Below are 19,272 nucleotides of genomic sequence, written 5' to 3'. Positions count from 1 at the left end.
CACACACACACATATATATAACTCTTTTATCATTAAATGTCTCGCGTCAAGAGAATTGCCAAAGAGCTAGAAGAATGCCGCCAGGATAAACAGTCCGGCGTGACGTTGCAGCTCAATAATGACAACGACTTAACCAAACTCACGGGCTTTTTCCAAGGTCCACCGGGCACACCATATCAAAATGGGGTTTTCCAGATTGCCATTGACATACCCAACGAGTATCCCTTCAAGCCGCCACAGATGAAGTTCACTACCAAGGTCTACCATCCTAACATCTCGTCGGTCACGGGCGCCATATGCCTCAATATCCTCAAGGACAAGTGGACCCCCGTGTTGACGTTGAAATCGACGTTGATCTCGTTGCAGCTCTTGCTACAATCGCCCGAACCCAACGACCCCCAGGATGCCGAGGTTGCCAAGCACTACTTGAGCAATAAAAAGGGGTTCGAGGAGACGGCTGCGTACTGGACTAAGCTTTACGCGCAGGATGTCCTGGCGGATGGCTTGAATGGCGGTGCAGGAGGAGGAGGCAGCGGGTTGAATGCTGCTAGCGATGCTGCGTTATATGGAATCGACGATGAAATAGTGGTCCAGTTTGAGAATATGGGGTTCCCTCGTGACAAGACCATTGAGGTCTTGAGAAGAATGGGCATCAAGAGCTTGAAGAACGTGAATAATAAGAGCGATTTGGAGAATAAGATTTTGGAAGAGTTGTTGAGAGAGTGTCAATAGATTTCTATTTCTTTTCTTTTCTTTTCTTTTTTCTTTTTTTTTTGATTTTGGCTAGGGTGGTTGTGAAATATACGTAATTTTGTCATTTACTAGGTTTTGCAATGGACCTACTACTGCTATTGCTTCCCTTACTGCCTCTTGCGTGTTCGAACTCGCTGACTTGGCTCGTGGCATCTGCTGGTGGTGACGTGGGTGGCAGTTTGTCTTGCAAATAAAAAAAATTTCGAAGGTGAGAAATTTTGAAAAATTATTTTGCATTGCAGGCAGACACCACCCAACCACCCACCAACAAGGTCCACAACCAACTACACTTCAACAGCGTTGAAACGTGAAACAAGTCAAGGGCTGGCATATTCTTCTGTTCAATTCAACATCATTTTGAACTCTAGCCAATCCTGCCGTACATACACTGAAACCCTTGTATTAAGCACCTTTCATTTATTGCTTGATTCGCCGGTTAAATAAAAGAGCCTTTGTTTTCCCACAATTTGCATTGCTACTCCACGATCCAGCTCCAGATTTACAGCTTGATCCATTTCCAGCATGACAACTCCCGCGCCTCCACCACCACCGAAGGAAACTGTGGCTCAGCCACAGCAACAGTCACCACCGGTTTCCAAGACTGCAACTGACAAGTCTCAATTAGCCGAGGAGAGAGCATCAAACATTGGATGGTTTTTTATCAAGTCTTACTACGATTTCTTTGTCACCAAACTCGATGAGATCCACAAGATCTATCATGAAAATGCCACTGTTATCCATGATGCATTCCCTGGTCTCCACCCAAAAGTCGACGACGAGGCTCATAATAACAATATTGACAATAATGACGATGACAATAGCGAGAGCGATGGAGTTCCCGTGTCATACAAGGCCACGGGCACTGAAGCCATTAAGCAATGCTTTGCTGACCACTTGTCCAAATTGAACAAGGATGGGGAGAAAGCCACCAATAGAATTGTCATTACTAGCGCATGTTTTCAAGTCTCGTTGGAAAAGAACATTCTCATCGTTGTGTTTGGCGAGTGGTCCAAGAACGATTCCCCATACAAGCAATTCACCCAGACTTTTCTCTTGACCCCAGGGAAGAGAAGTGCCACCTATGATGTTGCTAATGACGTTTTGAAATTTATCGAGGCCAATGGGTTTAAGGAGAACCTGAAGGTCGAGGAAGTTGAGCCTAAACAGGAACAACCAACCGAGATCAAACCGGAGGAAAAAGCAGCTGCCGTGGAAGCAAAGCCACATTCCGACTCTGTTGAGCTCAATGGGGTCAAGGTTGAGGATAAACTCGAGAAGGAAGGTGAAGAGACGGAAGATGCAACATTGAATGGTGGTACCAAAGAAAAAGGTGAAACCAAACCTGGACCAGCTGTCGAGGTTGCCAAAGAGCCAATTCCTCAAGACGAAAAGGAGGAAGAAGTCAAGCCAGAAGCAAATGGAAAACCAGAAGAAAATGAAAAGCCAAAAGAGGCGCCAAAAGAAGCAAAGAAACCAGAGGAGCCAAAGAAACCGGCTGACCCGCCAAAGCCAATGACTTGGGCCGATTTGGCACAACAAGCAGTACCAACTGCCTCACCAAAACCAAAATCAGCCTCAAGCTCTGCCGCCACCACCACTGCCAACAACAACAACAACAACAACAACGGCAACATCAGCGGCAACACCAGCATCAACAACAACAGCAGCATTAACAACGACACCAACACCATGACCACTGCTAAACCAACCACCGCTGCAGCAGCAACCAAGAAACCAGCACAACAACTAACAACTGCGTCGCCAGCCACGTCATCGCCAACAACAGCCACCTCCTCATCCACTTCAACTCGTCCATTCAGCAACGGCAACACCCAAACTCAACCAGTGTCCAAGTTCGACAAGTCGGAATGGAATTCAATCTACATCCGCGGCGCACGTGACATCTCCGACGAAGCGTTGAAAGAAGGCATAGTTAAGGAATTTGGCCCTTTGAAGTTTTACAAAAAGACAGATAACATTGCCTTGTGTGACTTTATCAATAAGGACGACCAAAAGAGAGCATTGGATGCCAAGGAAGCAGTTGTTGATGGCATCAAGATTAAAATAGAGAAAAAATTTAACAAAAGGAGAACTAATAATAGTAATGCCAAATGAATGAACTAATCAACCAACCACCAAACAACCTCCCTTGACCGTATAGTTTTTTTTTTAGTTGTTCTGAAATACTACGTTATTTACGACTAATGGCATTTGACGTCCTCTGCCGTGGGCTTGAGAAATCGACGCGCTCGATAATGAGATCACGTGACATGTCGTGTAATCCACGACACTCGCGATGCGCGACACTCTCTCCGTCACAGCCAATGAATAACCCTCCCCCCACCCCGTGCAAAAAAAGATAGAAATACTCACGAGAGTGTAAGTCTTACCTCTACGATTTCTAAGTCGGGAGAATCCGAGCAATCCAATCCAATACACACATATATATCTATATAGAGTCAATTTGGAATGTCGCAGATACTTCCTTTCACAGAAGCAAACACGAGACGAGTATCGTCGTTGTTCCGCCAGGCGATGCGCACGGCGTTTGACCATGCGTTGAGGTTCGACTTGTATCGTCAAGCGACCCAGGATATCCGGGCCCAGTTTGAGGCCAATCGAGAAGTGTCCGACCCTGAGGAGTTGGAAAGGATTATTGGCGCCACGAGGGCCAAGTTGAGGGAGTGGAAGCATCCTGACCCGTATATCCCTCCTTGCAGACCTGGTGGAACTAAGTACCAGCGGAATATCCCTGTTGCTCGTGAGCCTTTGGTTCCTGGTGATTGGTAGGGAAAATTGAAGCCAGGGTTATGAAGTTAATGATGGGCGATGGTTGTTTCGAGTTTGAGCTTGTTTGGTGAAGGTGAAGGTCTCCGAGTGGTTGGCACACACCTCGTGTCGAAGTTTCAAGAATGGACGCTTGGAGGTGGAGATAGAGATGGAGGGTGTTTCATACATGTATACTACGTATAGTTTTCAAATTGAAAAAAAAAAACAAAAAAACAGAAGAGCAGATAGATGAGTCTTTACTGTAGATATTAGTAAATTAAAGCGTCACCGTTACCATCCAGGGTTCTCGTGCCAGGCACATTAACATACCCCCACCTCTTTTGCAACATCTGCACCGAGATATTGGCTGTCGACGCCCCGATTTGGCCAACCATGGCGAAATACTTCAAAAGCAACTGCTGCTGCTCCCTCTTTGTGCTCTCTAGCCCGCTGACGAGTAAAGGCCACTGGATCATCAACAACAAAAAAGGCGAGGCGTGTTGTTGCACGTCGGAAAACTCGTGCAAGTAGTGTATAAACGAAACCAATTTATCCACCACCAAGCTGACGTTGGGGTTCGTTGCGCTTAGTTGGAAAAAACGGGTCAAAATCATCACTATGGAACTAAGCACAAACGCTTGATGCAGGATATCTTGCCAGCTTAGCCAATATATCTGCTCGCCCACGCGGATTTCTTCAATGGGCAACCCGGGTGTGTATTTCAATTGAAGCTCTGACTCGGGGACTATCCCTGCTGAATCCAAATACACCATTCGTGCCTGGTTATAGAATTCCGCGAGGATATTCATGTTTTGGAACGGGTCGATGGAGTCTTGGTTTTTGCGGTGCTGGTTGAGCAATTTGAGCAAGTCGCGGAAGCTCGAAATGACGGTGTTGTGATACCCCATCAAGATATTAAAGCCTTGCTCGGTGATGATGCCCATTTCTTTCAACACCGAGATCTCGTAGTCGCTTCCATCGGACATGAGTTGGTCTATCTCGGTATCGGTTTGCAACGTGCCCCCGAGATTAGTGCTTAGCCCCGCGAGTATTTCAATTGACAAGAACCAGTATTTGCAAAATACAAATACTCGAGACACGGGATGCGTGCTGGGGGAATTGGTCTGGGTGGAAATCTTGAGGAGTAAGTCTTTACATCCCGTGAGATGTGGTCTCCATTGCTGGGTACTTGTAGCAGTGGCAGCAGTGAGTAGTAGCAATGTCAACAAGACAGCTTCGATGTTGGCACTTAGGTCATTTACTTGCTCCTTCTTTGCTGGTTCGAGTAGTTTCAAGCATTTGGATAAGTAGGCACCATATGCTTTTTCGTCTTCAGGTTGCGAATACTTCATGTAGCTGGTTTTGGCTCCCTCAGCGAGCACGGCAGCTAGCAAGAACGGTTCGGTGCTTGCTGTTTTCAAGATTATATCCCGGGCTGGGTTTGAGATGCATTTCGTAGCCGGGTTGTAAGCGTCAAATGGTTCGATTATGTTTGCGAAATTGTTGTAAAACTGTTCCAAGTAGAGGACTTCGTGTTTGCGTTTAAGTTTGATGTAATCGAGGGGCAAATTGACGATAAACTCTTCGTCGTTGTGAAGTAGAGGCTCTTGGTGAGGCATAAGCGGAGGGTTGGCAGTATTGGTGTTCCAGAAATCAAATTGGAAATCATCTTGGAACGGCCGTAGATTCAGATACTCCATTAGCTCATTCACGAAATTCGACAAGTCTGTAGTTAAGATGTTTAAGTCTGTGCCACTTAGGAAATCAAATTGCTCACCACCAGCACCACTTGGCCCATTCTTGGGCATATTGGTGTTGTCGTTAATTAGATTCTCAATGTTCAAAGCTGATCGTTTCTGTACGTCGCCAGCGCCAACACCACCACCGCCTAAAGAATTTATCTGGTCTTGTTGCTTATTTTCAGTAAATTGCATCACCTGTTCATGATCACTGGAAACTTTGGAACGAGCAGCTCTTTTCGGCATGTCGTACTGCACAGGTAGGAAATGAGTCGATTTGCCCAAATTTTCAATCTCGTCCCTGATCAACCTACGTGATATCCTCAAGACTTTTTCACCAGCCAACGGATACGAACACGTCTTGCCTAGTCTCACGCATGTCTGGCAGCTTGGTTTCTGCTCGGGGCATCGGATTTTACGCCTCTTGCATTCTCGGCAGCCTCCTCGAGAATATGGTTTCTTGTGTGCTTCCTCTGTCACCAGCATTGTAGATCTTGGGGTGTGAGGGGCATGTGGAGCGGTATGTGTGACGTCTTGGTGTGGGATGTCTTGGTGTTTGATGTGGTATGGCGTGGTATGTGTGGTGGTGATTATTCGTTGCGCGAGTAGAAACAACAAATGCAAAGATATTTCACACCGGCCTTTCCCTCTTTCTTTCTTTCTTTTCAACGACAATACAACTTATCAATGGCAAGTTTTTTCAATAGATGGCATAAACGATAGGTCCAACGCTTTGAGAGGAAGGAGTTGCTCCTTACTGACTGTTTGGCTACTTCATGGTTTTTTTCCAGGTTTCTCATTCCCGCGGCATTCTCTTGACCAGTATCGCTGGCAAGTGAAAATGTTGTTTTGAGTTTGAGTTTGAGTTTGAGCAAGTTGCAGGCTCAATCATGCTTTTTTGGAAGTATTTATATCTATGCGGTTGATCGCTCAAGCTGGAGGGGAAAAGGTATCAAAGATTGAGACTTGATGCCCGATTTGAACATTGCTGGTGGATGGTTTGGAGGCTGTTTTTCTACCCGTTGAAATATCATGCTTCATCACCCATCCCAATGGGGCATCTCATCGTTTTTCTTGCTTGCGTATGGTGGTTCATATATCCCTCGAAACCTGTTTTCAACCACCCTCCACGCTAATTCGGTACATGGCAAAGACTCAAGAAGAAGAACAACCGCAAATGACCCATGGATCTTTAAATCTAGCTTGAATAGAGAATAAGAATTGATACTCTGGAAAAGGTGATACAGTGTCATCCCCTGTCGAGTCACAACCGTGACTACTTCCAAAGCTGGATTCAGATGCCGGTTCCTTTTAGAAATGGCCGTTCCATTGCCCCGCTTTGGTTGTTGCTGGTATAACCTCCCAACTCTACAGCTATAAAATGCTAAAGAGACTAGCTGCATAAGATCAACGGAAGGTCGTAACCATCACATCTATCCCATATAGTTTTGTAGATTTGAATATAAAACGGTACTTCTTCGACATGTTGTTCGTTAAGGGGGCCGTTAAATTCAGCCGCCTTATCTCTGATGAAAAAAATCCGATCTACATGCAGGACACACCTACCAGCTTTTCTCAGCTCTTCTCCAAATGCAAAGAGAGATGCCCATCGATTCCATCAACCAACCCTTTCAACATCACCACTGCCGCTATAGTCATAGAGCAAAAACATGCCCAAGTCGAAAAGATCTAGATTGGTGACCCTCTCGCAAACGGACAAGAAGGGCAAAGAGTCCAAAACCAAATTGTTCGATGACATACGCTCAAGCTTAGACGAGTTCCGCTACTTGTGGATACTTCAAATGAACGATATTCGAACTCCCGTGCTCCAGGATATCCGATCCGACTGGGGCGAGTCGTCAAAATTAATCTTGGGCAAGAAGAAAGTGATGCAGAAGGCGTTGGGCGAGACGGTCGAAGAAGAATACCAGGCTAACCTCGCTTCCATCGCTAAGATCCTCGCTAAGCATGATGGATTGACACCGGGGATTTTGTTCACTAACGAGGAGCCTCAGGTTGTTAAGGATTATTTCGCGGCGTATAACAGGAAGGACTATTCGCGCGTCAAGACTAAGGCCCCCATCAGGTTTGAAGTGCCTGCTGGCGTGGTTTATTCTCGAGGCGGGCAAATTCCAGTTGAAGAGGATGTTGTAATGAGTCATTCGCTCGAGGAGACGTTGCGGAATAAGTATAGGATGCCTACCAAGATCAAGTCGGGGAAGATTGTGTTGGAGAAGCCGTATCTTGTTTGCGAGGCTGGCGACGTTTTGGATGTGAGACAGGCGTTGATTTTGAAGCAGTTTGGTGTTGCGTTGAGCGAGTTTCGCGTTCCCTTGATTGGGTTTTATGATAAGAGCAGTGGTGAGGCGCAAGCTTTGGATTTGGAGGAAGTCGATGCCGAAGTTGACGCTGAATGAGGAACCACGAAATGAGCGCAAGGGGGAGAGGAGTATAGACTTGTGAAGATGCAAAAAGAAAAAAGGAATAAAAATAAGATTGTTTATTGAGAAGATGGGCGATTGTAGACTACTCTGATTATTTATTAAATAGAGTTACATTAATTACACAGTAGAAAGGAGGAGGGTAGGGAACTGTTTGGCCAGAATGGAAATTATGTGTTTTCTACAAACGAATCCTGGATGGCGCCACCGCCTTCAACCTCAATCTCCTCGGGGATACGAACCTGGATGAAAAACAACACGGCAGCACCGTTGCCCACGTTCCTGAACCCGTACTCGTTGCCATTGGGTATTCGAAACACACAGCCCTTTGTAGCGATAAACAACTGATTGTTCAAACTCACTTGAATCACGCCGCGGTTCACCGTGAAGACATAGTTGCACGTGGTCATCGTCACGGGTGCCTTCACTTCGCCGGCGGGGATCTCCAACATGGCTACCGAACAGAAATCGTTGTCCTCGTTGAACAAAATCGAAATGCTGAATCTTGTCCCCCGGGCTTGTCCTTGACCTTGGAGTTGATCTTCATCGCCACCAACGTCATCGTCAACGGCGTTATCGGTGGGGAATTCGATCCCGTCTTGATTATACGCCACGATCTGTTCCACAGGCTCGCCATTTTCAATCACAGTTAGTTTCAACTCTGAGTCCTGCTTGATCCATTCCGCGCCCGTGATGTCATTTTCCAATTCGTCTTCTGATGGTCGAGGAGACAAGGGAACAGCAATGGTGTTCTGTCTCTTTCTACCTCGGTTCTTGGTTCTTGGCTTGTAGTTTCTCGCGAGCGCAATCGAGTCTGGAACATGCACCACTTCCTTAATCAGCCGCAAGGGCAAATCTAGTATGTCCCTGCCGAGTGTCGTGTCTGCGATGTCGTCTTCGACTTGGCTCGGTTTGGAATAGACGATACGCTCGTTCCTCCAGTATGCTAGTGGTTTGATTCGTGTGCGGCGAGAGCGTCTTATCCCATCGGGAGGAGGCGATGGTAGCAGTTCAGTGTCATATGTGGTTGTGATGTAACTGGACAGTTGTGATTGTTGCAGCCGTCGATTGCGGTTGTGGGTGCGCGATGATTGTGATGATGAAGAATTGGTGTATTGCGAGCTTGAAGGGTCGTCGAATTCCAGAAACTGCGACGCGGTGGCTTCCTCGGTAGTGGGTTCTTCCTCACCTATGAACAACGAAGGCGAATCTTCAACTTCTTCATAGTCTTCTTCGTCGCTCGGCACTCTCCGCCTCTTGGCTCGTGCAGGATTATCAATCACTTGAGCTTGAAATGAGGGCGAATCGGATCGTGATGATGATTGCGGCTCGGGCGAGTCCAGAGGGGATGCCGCGCGTGGCTTCAATAATGCAGACGGGAGCTCTTCCAGCAAAGGTGCTTCGTCGTGAGCGTAGCTGCCATCGTCAAAGGCACCGGGGTCATATTCTCCGTAGTCCTGATGGCCTTGCTGGTCCTGATGGTCGTCGTAATCGTCGTGATCGGGGTACTCCTCCAAATCATCGTCTTGGTCTTGTCTCGGTTGGTTCTTTTGCTGTTCGGGCAATGGCGATCGCAAGGGGGACTGCTTATTGCTGCTGCTCAACGTCGGCGACTTGCTGGTGCTGGCCATGGCACTTTCACGACGGTGGTCCCCCGAGTTACCATGATCGACATCGATATCGTTGTCGTTGTCAAAGTTTATCCGTCGGGCCACGTCAATAAATGAAGATCGGCCCGTGTCGTCCTCGTTTTCGTCGATGTAGTCCGGGATCAGCGTTGCTGGCTGAAGCTCCTCTTCTCCTTCTGGTGCAATGTCTGGATTGTGGTCAAAACGCGTGATGGGAGGCGGTGATGCAGGGTGGAACTTCTCGTTGTAAAACGGGTGCCCCATTGCTTCTAGCTCTGGGTCTAGTTCTGGTTCTAGCTCGGTTTCTCCCAATGGTTGGTTCAATGGCGGGTCGTATCCCATCATTCGTCTTTCCGCAGCAGTCAACACTTCCTCGTAGCACCCATCCAGGAAGAACTCGTCCACGTCCTCCATGTCGAACTCGTCTCTTTTGATATCATCTCGTACAAGTAAATGCTTTTTTCTTGATCTTTTCCCAAGAAGTAGTAGATCCATTCGCCCAACCTTTTTTTTTTTTTACTCCTTTGTTTCTCTTTTTTCAATATCGGCTGTTTGGTGAAACGTGTCTCATGAATCTTGCGGTTGTTGCGCCTTGGGCTCGGGGGGTCGTTTGTGGAGGAGGGCACTTTTGGAGATGGTCACTGCATCACTAATGTTTTGATTTCAGCAGATTTCGGTTTTGTGTCTATCACGCCAGAACAAACAACACATGTCCGTGTGTCGTAAAATATATCGCGACATTCCGTCAATTTTTCACGACACTGCCTGCGAAAGCGCAATTTCTCAAAGCGCAATTCCATCAGAAGAGGTGAAGTACACCAGAGGATACGCCTTTATGGAAAAGAGGAACAAGCCTCTACTTTTCAATCTGTTTAAAGCGAACGAATACATATATTTGTCTTTGTCTTGGTTTTCTTTTTTTTTTTTCCTTTTCTGTTTTTCCTTTGTTCCTGGTTTTTCTAGTCTACCTTCTTTAATACTATAGCTGTTCTAGTAGGTATATATACAAACAACGAGTTAGCACGATGGTTCCAAGCGTCATTGTTGGTGAAGAATTTCTGTTTCTGACCCTTGTCGTCCAACTCATGGATTCTGCCGTGGCCGCCGAATTTGGCATCGTCGGAATTCAAGATGATTTGGTACGTTCCGGGAACTTCAACACCGACTTTGTAGTCGGCAAACGATTGCGTGGGGTTGAAATTGAAGATGAACAAGAGGCCATTTCTTTCAAACACTATCACCTTGTCCAGCTCGTGCTTCAAGGAGACGTACGCTTGGGGCGAGTCCAACACGTCCAAATGCTGCATGGCGGCATCAAAGTCAAAGAGAAACCTGTATCGCAACAAGTCGTCATCGATCAAGTTGAATTGTCTTCTGGCGTAATGATAAGATTCGCCATTGCCAACACGCGGGAAATCGAGCCATTCAGGGTGGCCAAACTCGTTACCTTCGAAATTCAAGTATCCCTCGCCTCCCAAGGCAAAAGTGAGCAATCGGATCATTTTGTGCAAGGCCAAGCCTCGGTCTACAATGGGGGTCAAGTCGGCCAATTTGGACATGTGGGTGTACATCTCCTTGTCCATGAGCCAAAAGGCAATCGTCTTGTCGCCCACCAACGCTTGATCGTGCGATTCGCAATAAGCGATACATTTCTCGCCATGACGACGGTTGGTTAACGTGTGCACGATATTGGCCAAGTCCCATTGCTCGTCTTGCAAATGCTTCAAAATCTTGATCCACATGTCGGGTATAGCCATCGATAATCGATAGTCAAAGCCGATACCGCCTTCGGCAATGGGACGACACAAGGTGGGCATGCCTGACACGTCCTCGGCGATGGAGGTGATTTCGATATTGTCAGCTTGGCTCATTTCGTCCATCAACTTGTGGGCCAACATGAGGTAGACAATGGCTTCATTGTCGACCCAGTCCTCGTTGAAATACTCATTGTAGTCACCACTAAAGCCAAAGCTCAACCCGTGGTGTTTATACAACATGGACGTAACGCCATCGAATCTAAAACCGTCAAACCCGTAAACGTCAATGAAAAATTTCAAATTTGATAACAAGAATCGTAAAGTTTCATAGCTGGTATAATTGAACAATCTCGAGTCCCACAAGTCGTGCTGGCCTCTGCCGCCGCCGTGGAACAAGTAGTGGTCGGTGCCGTTAAACATGTTCAATCCGTCTTCAACGTTTTTCGAGCTGTGCGAGTGCACCACGTCCAAGAGCACGCGGATGCCATAGCCGTGCGCCACGTCAATCAACTCCTTCAACTCCTCCGGGGTGCCGTATCTCGAGCTGATGGCAAAGAAACTGGTGATCTGGTAGCCAAACGACGCGTAGTACGCGTGCTCCATGATTGCCATCAATTGGATGGTGTTGTAGCCCAACTCGGCAATCTTGGGCAAGATCTTCTCGGTGAAGTTCTTGTAGGTGCCAACCTTGGGCTCCGGGGTCGATATACCAACGTGGGCTTCGTAGACTTTGATACCCTGCGATAATCTCGGTTTCTTGTTCTTGAAGTGGTAGATTTCCAGCTTGGGCGGATTCCAGAATCGGCCCTCGTATAAATTGGTCAGCTTGTTGTAGGTGGCTCTCTTGCACCAGGGGTCTAATCTATAGAGCCACTCGCCCAGGGCGGTCTTCATGGCGATTTTGTAAGTGGAGTCATGGGGGATGATGCCCGGCTCATCGAGTTTCAACCCCCAGAGCCCGAAATCGTTGAGCTTGTTCAACTTGTGCGATTGCGTGTTCCAGTTGTTGAATTCGCCCACGAGACTCGCTTCTTCAATGTCGGGGATGTATTCCAAGATTTCAGCTCCTCCAGTTGCAGTGGGGTTCAACCCGTACTTGTGGTACGAGTCGGCAAACTTCATCAATGAACCTTCGTGTGATTCCAACTTGTCGACCCATTCGCGTAATTGAACTTGTCTTTTGATGAGTGATTCCTGGAATGGTTCTAACCAAGGATCCAAGTCCAAGACTCCTTTTACTAGTTCTTTGTTGTCGGTCATGATGGTCGAGGATACGCTAAAGCCAATTGATCAGTGTTGGGGGCTGGAATTGGAGTTGTAGCTGGAGGTGAAAACTGTGGAAAATGTCGAAAGTAGCGGAAATTATGGGGCAACTTTTGGTGCCAGGAGAGAACAATCTTATCATTTAGAAATTATTCGACGGGGGGCGGAAGGGGAAGGCGCAAATTGCTATTTCAGGATCACCACCACCGCCACGTTTCAAGATACGACTTTCGATACAACAAGATAGCTGAGAGCAAGGGGTAAGGGGAGAACATTACAATTGCGGGAGGCAGGTTTTCATGTCGCTTGCTCGCTTCAAACACTGACTACGCCTACGAATGCCCCACCCTCCCTATATCGGTACTCCGATCGTCAGAGCAGACAGAGCGGACTTGACATAAATTAAAGAGGGGGAGGTGGTAACAGACTAGGAAATCGTGGTTGGTGTGACGCATATACTACTACTTAACACCCAACGATCATATCACACTTGTATTTGTTCTCTTCTTTGCTTTCTTCGAGCCAGAAAACCTCCACCTCTAGCACCACATGTTTGAATCACTTTCGATGATTCTCATGCGGGGACGCGGTTGGTTGTATCTCTCTGGGTTTCCAGGGCCACCAGTAAAAAGTTCTCTGGTGATATTCTTCAGATTGGGGTTGGACTGCCCCCCTCCTCCGACCCCAGGGAGGGGGATCACCTAAATCTCTGGTTTAATATCCGTTCTTCGCCCTCTTCATTCCACTCCTTCTCACTCACCCACATCTGATGGAAACTGCCCAAGCTCGCCAACACCGACGCCCCAATCCAGCTCTGGTTGATCCGCTCCATGGCGTTGCCCACGGCATGCAACCTGATTTTCAACCCGGGGTTCGCGGAGCTCAACTCATGGTAAAGACGTTCAGTTAGCCCCATTACAAGACTGCCTCCACCACTAACGATGATGTTGTTCGATAATCCTGCGCGCAAGTCGATGTCGATGATGGAGATGACGTGCGTGATCAACTGGATCAAGCCGCGGATGGACGGCTGGGAGTCGTCTTCTTCGTCTTCTTCGTTCTTGCGCTGGCGCTTGAGTGGGCGGTAGTCTTGGATTGTGTTGAGCTCGATCCCGGGTATCTCGCCGTTGGACAAGGGCGGTTTCAAGTGAAGGTTGTGAAATTGGTATGATTCCGGTTGGAATATCGTGTCTGCCATGGAGAAGCGCTCGGCGCCGAGAGTTATCGATTGGCCCGTGGGGAGCTCAAAGGCGCGCGGGGCAAAGATGGATTTGTCGCCAGCGTCGTATTTCTTGTTCATGTCCTGACTGGGCACTTCGAGCATGGTTTCCTTAAACTCGTGCCATATGCGGGAGTTTTGGAAGTTGCGGAACAGCGGCGTGATCTCTACTCCGTCGCTGAGCTTTTTCAATTCGAATTTGGCGGGCTCGGGGAACATGGTGGGCGTCTTGCTCTTGATTAATACGCTGGGCTCAACTGCAAGTTTAACATCCCCTGTTTTATCTCCATTTTCTTGAGTTTCTTTATCTCCTTCGTCTCCTTTGTCTCTTCCTGCGGCAACTTTCTTTGGTGCTTCGAAAAAGTCCTGCACCACGTTATCGAGGAACTTCCCCGCATAAGGCGTACGCAACGTGCTCTTGATCAAACATATCCCATCAACAACGGGTGTAACGCTGACTGAATCGCACCCCACGTCAACAACAAGACAATTGGGCCTCCCCTGTTGGAAACTGATACAGCTGGGTACTTTCGCCAAGTAGACAGCGGGGAACTCGAATTTCTCAAAGATGAGTCCAATGAGCTTGGCTCTGTAATCCGTGGTGCTCCAGATGGGCTCTGTTATCAAGATTGGCTGATCGCGTTGTTCAATCTTGAGTAGCTTGAAGTAGTGCTCGAAAAGTTCAAACGCGGCATCCCAGTCGACAATCAATGAGTTTTCGACGATGCGGTGGACTTGTGTGCCTCCTTTTCTTAGCACATCGAGAGACTCGCCAAACACGCGGTCTTTTGTTGTGGAAGTGGAAGAAGGGGAGGTGACTGTGCCGTAGTGGGATGTGGTGATGATCTTGGGGAAGTCGTCTCCGGCGTAGCCTATGCGAATAGTATGCGATCCTATATCTAGTATGATGGCGTTGATTTCGTCTCCTCCGTAGACGGTATTAGCGTTGGATGAGGACATTATTGCAAGTTGAAAGAACGAAAACGCGAGAGAACGCCGGTTGTGCTGTCGTTGTTGGGGTTGTGGTGGTGGTGGTGGTGGTTTTTTTTCTTTGGTGTTGGTTGGAGGTTGTTGAAAATTGTTTGGTGACGACTGCGAAAAATTGAATTGCAATGTGGTGAGTTTAACGCGCGATGCCAATGGTGGTGCCAACTCAGCATCCAAATACATGGTAAAGTACAACCAAATGAAGGCAGAGAAATGAACTAACGAGCCAAAAAGAGATCAAGGTGGTGTCATCATTAAAAGCTTGCTCTCGCAATTGAAACATCTCTTCAAAAAAAAAAAAAAAAAAGGATATACGATATAAAAGGGCCATGGAATTATAACATTAAAGATGCGAAAGATGCCCGTGGCCTTGGACCCATGGCACACTTCCTCTGCTTTCCTTGCCTCTCTCCCGGTTCAATGCGTCAACCCGCGCATCAACAACAGGTCAATCATGAGTAAATCCAGCTGAATGTTAGCTGCGTAATAGCCACTGCACCCACCGACCACCAACTCATCGTCGTCGTCGTCATCTACATCCTCCAAGAATGTAAACGATAGGTCTTTCACTGCTGATGCTGTCAGTAGACACCGCTGTGACTCTATTTGAGGCGTCTGCACGCACATCTGCTGTTGTTGCTGTTGCTGTTCTTGTTCTTGTTCTTCTTCTTCGTCGTCGTCTTCTAGTAATGCCATGTTTATGCAGTCGTAGTTGAAATTCAGGTAGGCGCGGGGCAAGTTTGGGTGGTCCAAGTACTGGAAACTTGACTCGTGAAGGGGACCAGTCTGGTTGGGTACAAAGTTCAAGGGTGTTGTGGTTGTTATGGGGGTGGTTGTGAGGGTATTCGGAGATGGCCGTGTTTGACTTTGGTTCCTGAAACGTGGGAATTTCAAAGGCCGGTTCTGGACTATTTCAGCTTGCTGTCGTGGGGCAATGCCGCACTTGCCATTGGCCATGTGGGTGGTGGCTGCTGTGGTTGGTGGTGGTGACGATGCTGCTGTCGACGAGCTCTGCGTGCAGAACCTGTCTTGCTGGGTGAACAACTTCTCAATGTCCTTGATGGAAGTGCTGAATATTTCGTGTTCAATCTTACATCGCTTTGCCGAGAAGAACTTTGTCGTTGACGTTGTTGTGTATGAAGACGACGACGCCAATGTGCTTGAAGTTCGTTTCATTTGCGATGGTGCCGTGGGATCAGATGGATGATAAAAATGAAGAAGTATAGATATGAGTCTGGTTTAATTGACCAGTCCAGGTAAGTTAAGTTGAGTTGAAGAAGGGAGGCCAATAAATATATACACGAGGTTCGTGTCAAGATTATGCCAATAGCTGCAAATTCAGAAAAGACTGAAAGAGTAAAAAGAGAGCCAGTGGGACAGCGAGAGATATTTCAATCTTCTTATAGTCGCCAGTTCCATTTGGGGAATTGAGTATGGCCGAAGATTACAACCCAGATACCCACCCCCATGTACCAGGAGCTAAAACCAACCCAAATCGAGACATGCTCCGAAATGCCAATCGAGCTTTTTTTTATCATCGCCGTCGGAAATTTCCAACTGACAACTACAACCAAAGAGCATAATGTTGAGCCTTTTTTCGCAATCTCTCAGCGGGCGAGGTGCCTCATAAAAGACACCGCGGTAACACTAAATGCCTCAACCTGTTAGATCTAGAGGCAAAATAGAAAAAGGGTGGACACCGTCAAGGTTGGAAAAAGGAGATACGAAATGCCCTCGAGTGCGGTTGTAGCGTATGGCTTCTTCTTCGGGCTGTGGTGGGTTTTTTATTATTGGTGCTGTTTGCTGTCTTCCTTATCGGAAAATTACCTGTCAAAAATAAAACAGAAAAAAAATTTCTCTTTCTCGAGAAAGCCTCACTTCTAACCGTGATCACCAGCGCCATCTCCCCCAACGCCATCACCGTCACCACTGCTAAAGCTATTCAGGTGATAGCATAAGCAGCATGCATCTGGGTATAACTTTGGTTGTTCTTCTTATTGTTCGGGTTTTGGGTTGTGAGGTGTCCGTGCGCCGTGGGAGCTGTTAATTGGTAGCGCAGGGTGCTTTTCTTTTGGGTGGTGGTGGTGTGATTGGTGCTCTTCTGAGATGTCACGATATATCTGCCCTTGGCTCAGGTTGCATGTAACCCAGTCATTTCCTGAAAAACCTACTATGCTCTTTGAAGATGAGATGCGAGAATTTCACCGTATTCGTGGGGACGGAAGAGGGAGGAGAAAGAGACACCGATGTCGTAATCTTAAAACCGCATTACACGCTACGCCACAGCGCCTTACATGTTGATGCGGATACGGGCGGAAACACCCTCCAAGTTGAGATTGCGCAAACATCGGCGGACAAAGATGAAAAGCTAACCTAATCTTATCGCCATATTCATGTGCTCATGTGCTCTGTTCACGGTTGTGACTGATGTTGGTGTTGTCTCTTGTAGAGATTCGGGCTCTATCGTGGTCACTCTCGAGGGTGTCGTCTCAAATCCAATGCAGCAGTGCCTACTTTTGTTATCTCTGTACTTTTGTTATCTCTGTATCTCTGCATCTCTGCATCTCTATCCTCCCAAAAACAGGTGACAGCTTACCTGCTTTACGCTTTTCGGGGTGGATCAGCTGCTTGTTGTGGGGATTTGGAAGAAGGAGGGGGACGGGAGCGTAGAGAGATGAGGCGTTTTTGTTTTTCTCCGAGAGATAATGAAATTATATCTTCAATGTTGAAGATGAAATTTATGACAGATACTTCAATCCTTTGGGAATATAATTGCCTCGATTAAGCAACCTCTGGCGTCATCTAGCGTCGGGTACCAAGTGCGATATCAAATGGAACCCAGCAGAAGCGCATAGAATAGGGGATGGGGAAAAGTCTGGGGGGGGGGGGGGCACTGGATTCAAGAGACTATAATATTATTGTCAATCTGGGGTAGGTGGATTATCCCACTTTTTCAACACGTTCCTCCTTTTCGGTTCTTCCTCTTCCAACGGAATTCAGCTGAGGGGAACTAGGCTAGCGGTTAAAATTCAAATAAGTGACGGGTGAAGAAGTAAAAAAAGCTCACCCACGTCAACACGCCGTTATCAGCAGAAGATCCCAAGTTTTTTAAGGTTGCTGCTCTACTCCTTTCTCAATCGAGAATAAATACACGTTCAACTTCTCGAGTCTGGCGGCGAAGGAGCCAGCACGAATAAGGAAAGAAGAAAAACGAGCCAGAAGCCAGAGTTTGCACAATGTTGCAGTCTGGCTCTGACTTTGAGTTGGACTTTCTCTCTGTTGACGTCACTTTCTGTTGTTTGCTTGTTTCTTGTTGATAAGAACCAGGTCGAGAAAGGCGATTTGAGAATAGACTCCTTCATCTCAGAGGTAGAGATAACATTACGTTACCGTGGTGGGGTGTCATGTTACACGGGGATAGAAGATAGAAGGAGTAAAAATGGGGCTCCCAACTCCCGCGGCACTCCAAAGCTATGCTTATCTCGCTTTCCACGTTACATAAAAAACCCACCAAATGACCAACGAGAATGGCACACTCTTTTCGTAAAACGGAATGAAACGAGGCGAAACGAAATTTACCAAGACGCGTCGTGGGATTTCAGCTCAATCGCAATTTCAACCAATAGCAGTAGCTCCAACAATCAAAAAGAAAAAAAAAAGGTGTCAAGAGATAAGAGAATCGCAGGGCATGAAATTTTTTCCTCTTTTTTTTTTTTTTTTTTTGCTTTAACTCGTGCCACACATCCAACTGCCATTTTAGCATCTTTTTCTATTTTGGTCCTTCGCAATCTAAGCAATGTTGCATCTGATCACCCACCTGAAATGCGCATTCCGGATGTGTGTGTGCGTGTGTGTGGTGAGTGTGGTGAGTGTGGTGAGTGTGGTGTGGGCGTATTTGAGTATAGTTGTCACGGTTGCGAAATATTGCGCCTTTTTTCTTTTGTGGTGGTGGTGCCGTGGGAGTACGAACCTGAAATTCTCCACGGCAAAGAACAAGAACAAGAAGAAGGTGGTGGTGGTGGATGGTTGAAAGGAGGCTCACTGTGTTTGGGGTTCCCCATCCTGGTGTTTCACACGGCACACATCTCACGCATGAGGTAATACGCCACACTTTTGTCTTGACAGTTTTTTATGTCTTGAGGTGGTGATTCGGTGTGCAATACAAGGGACTGGGATGGACACAGGACTCATCGCAGTTACAACCTGGATGGTTTAGTGAAATGAGTTTTCAAGTATGTTGAAGGAATTCCTGTTGAGCTCTTGTAGCTGTAGTAGTGGTGGCAAGCCCATCCACCCCATGCTCGCCCCAACGTGAGCGCTGAAAAAAAGAGAGAAAATCAAGAAATTGAGGCCAAAGAGATGCCTTATCTGATCAATCAATCAATCTTTGGAGATTTTCCCCGGCCTCAACCGAACCAAGCAATCAGAACCGGCGCTGAAGTGGTGGTCCTTATCTAGTCGGATCCATTCAATCTAGTAAATTGCATGCGCCGCCAGATCTCTCTATTTACACCTCCAGGAGCCGTGGTTTCGGTTCCCATTTCCACTTCCATTTCCTCTCGGCGTTTGGCTTGTCTTGCTGCTTAACTCATGGTCCACCTGCGGCAGACACTTTTCTTTCGCAAGTGGAGTTTATATAGGCTTTGGGAGTGCTGAGTGGGCATGTCGACTGCAAAAGGAACCCTCCTCTCTGGCAACGGCCCCTCATGACAAGTG

The 19,272-nt window shown here is 47.2% G+C and overlaps 9 protein-coding genes across 9 annotated transcripts; 4 read left to right on the top strand and 5 right to left on the bottom strand. All coding sequences in view use genetic code 12, as the record gives it.

The window, feature by feature from the left end:
• Positions 1–36: 36 nt before the first annotated feature.
• LODBEIA_P40470 (uncharacterized protein) lies at positions 37–732 on the top strand (the record flags this gene model as incomplete). Its single annotated transcript, XM_066974225.1, has 1 exon — positions 37–732. The coding sequence occupies one exon, from the start codon at positions 37–39 to the stop codon at positions 730–732; it is 696 nt and encodes a 231-aa protein (XP_066830985.1).
• A 543-nt stretch (positions 733–1,275) lies between these two features.
• LODBEIA_P40460 (uncharacterized protein) lies at positions 1,276–2,868 on the top strand (the record flags this gene model as incomplete). The annotated part of the gene is made up of 1 exon (XM_066974224.1): positions 1,276–2,868. One exon carries the CDS (start codon positions 1,276–1,278, stop codon positions 2,866–2,868), a length of 1,593 nt encoding a protein of 530 aa, XP_066830984.1.
• Positions 2,869–3,222: 354 nt separating this feature from the next.
• Positions 3,223–3,543, top strand: LODBEIA_P40450 (uncharacterized protein; the record flags this gene model as incomplete). Its single annotated transcript, XM_066974223.1, has 1 exon — positions 3,223–3,543. The coding sequence occupies one exon, from the start codon at positions 3,223–3,225 to the stop codon at positions 3,541–3,543; it is 321 nt and encodes a 106-aa protein (XP_066830983.1).
• Positions 3,544–3,791: 248 nt separating this feature from the next.
• Positions 3,792–5,747, bottom strand: LODBEIA_P40440 (uncharacterized protein; the record flags this gene model as incomplete). The annotated part of the gene is made up of 1 exon (XM_066974222.1): positions 3,792–5,747. One exon carries the CDS (start codon positions 5,745–5,747, stop codon positions 3,792–3,794), a length of 1,956 nt encoding a protein of 651 aa, XP_066830982.1.
• A 1,184-nt stretch (positions 5,748–6,931) lies between these two features.
• On the top strand, positions 6,932–7,678 carry LODBEIA_P40430 (uncharacterized protein; the record flags this gene model as incomplete). The annotated part of the gene is made up of 1 exon (XM_066974221.1): positions 6,932–7,678. The coding sequence occupies one exon, from the start codon at positions 6,932–6,934 to the stop codon at positions 7,676–7,678; it is 747 nt and encodes a 248-aa protein (XP_066830981.1).
• A 194-nt stretch (positions 7,679–7,872) lies between these two features.
• Positions 7,873–9,744, bottom strand: LODBEIA_P40420 (uncharacterized protein; the record flags this gene model as incomplete). The annotated part of the gene is made up of 1 exon (XM_066974220.1): positions 7,873–9,744. The coding sequence occupies one exon, from the start codon at positions 9,742–9,744 to the stop codon at positions 7,873–7,875; it is 1,872 nt and encodes a 623-aa protein (XP_066830980.1).
• A 545-nt stretch (positions 9,745–10,289) lies between these two features.
• On the bottom strand, positions 10,290–12,347 carry LODBEIA_P40410 (uncharacterized protein; the record flags this gene model as incomplete). Its single annotated transcript, XM_066974219.1, has 1 exon — positions 10,290–12,347. The coding sequence occupies one exon, from the start codon at positions 12,345–12,347 to the stop codon at positions 10,290–10,292; it is 2,058 nt and encodes a 685-aa protein (XP_066830979.1).
• A 700-nt stretch (positions 12,348–13,047) lies between these two features.
• Positions 13,048–14,529, bottom strand: LODBEIA_P40400 (uncharacterized protein; the record flags this gene model as incomplete). The annotated part of the gene is made up of 1 exon (XM_066974218.1): positions 13,048–14,529. The coding sequence occupies one exon, from the start codon at positions 14,527–14,529 to the stop codon at positions 13,048–13,050; it is 1,482 nt and encodes a 493-aa protein (XP_066830978.1).
• A 444-nt stretch (positions 14,530–14,973) lies between these two features.
• Positions 14,974–15,732, bottom strand: LODBEIA_P40390 (uncharacterized protein; the record flags this gene model as incomplete). The annotated part of the gene is made up of 1 exon (XM_066974216.1): positions 14,974–15,732. One exon carries the CDS (start codon positions 15,730–15,732, stop codon positions 14,974–14,976), a length of 759 nt encoding a protein of 252 aa, XP_066830977.1.
• Positions 15,733–19,272: the final 3,540 nt, after the last annotated feature.

The sequence above is a fragment of the Lodderomyces beijingensis genome (assembly GCF_963989305.1).
Source record: "Lodderomyces beijingensis strain CBS 14171 genome assembly, chromosome: 5".
NCBI lineage: Eukaryota > Fungi > Ascomycota > Pichiomycetes > Serinales > Debaryomycetaceae > Lodderomyces > Lodderomyces beijingensis.
This window is presented reverse-complemented; position numbering and strand designations above follow the sequence as displayed.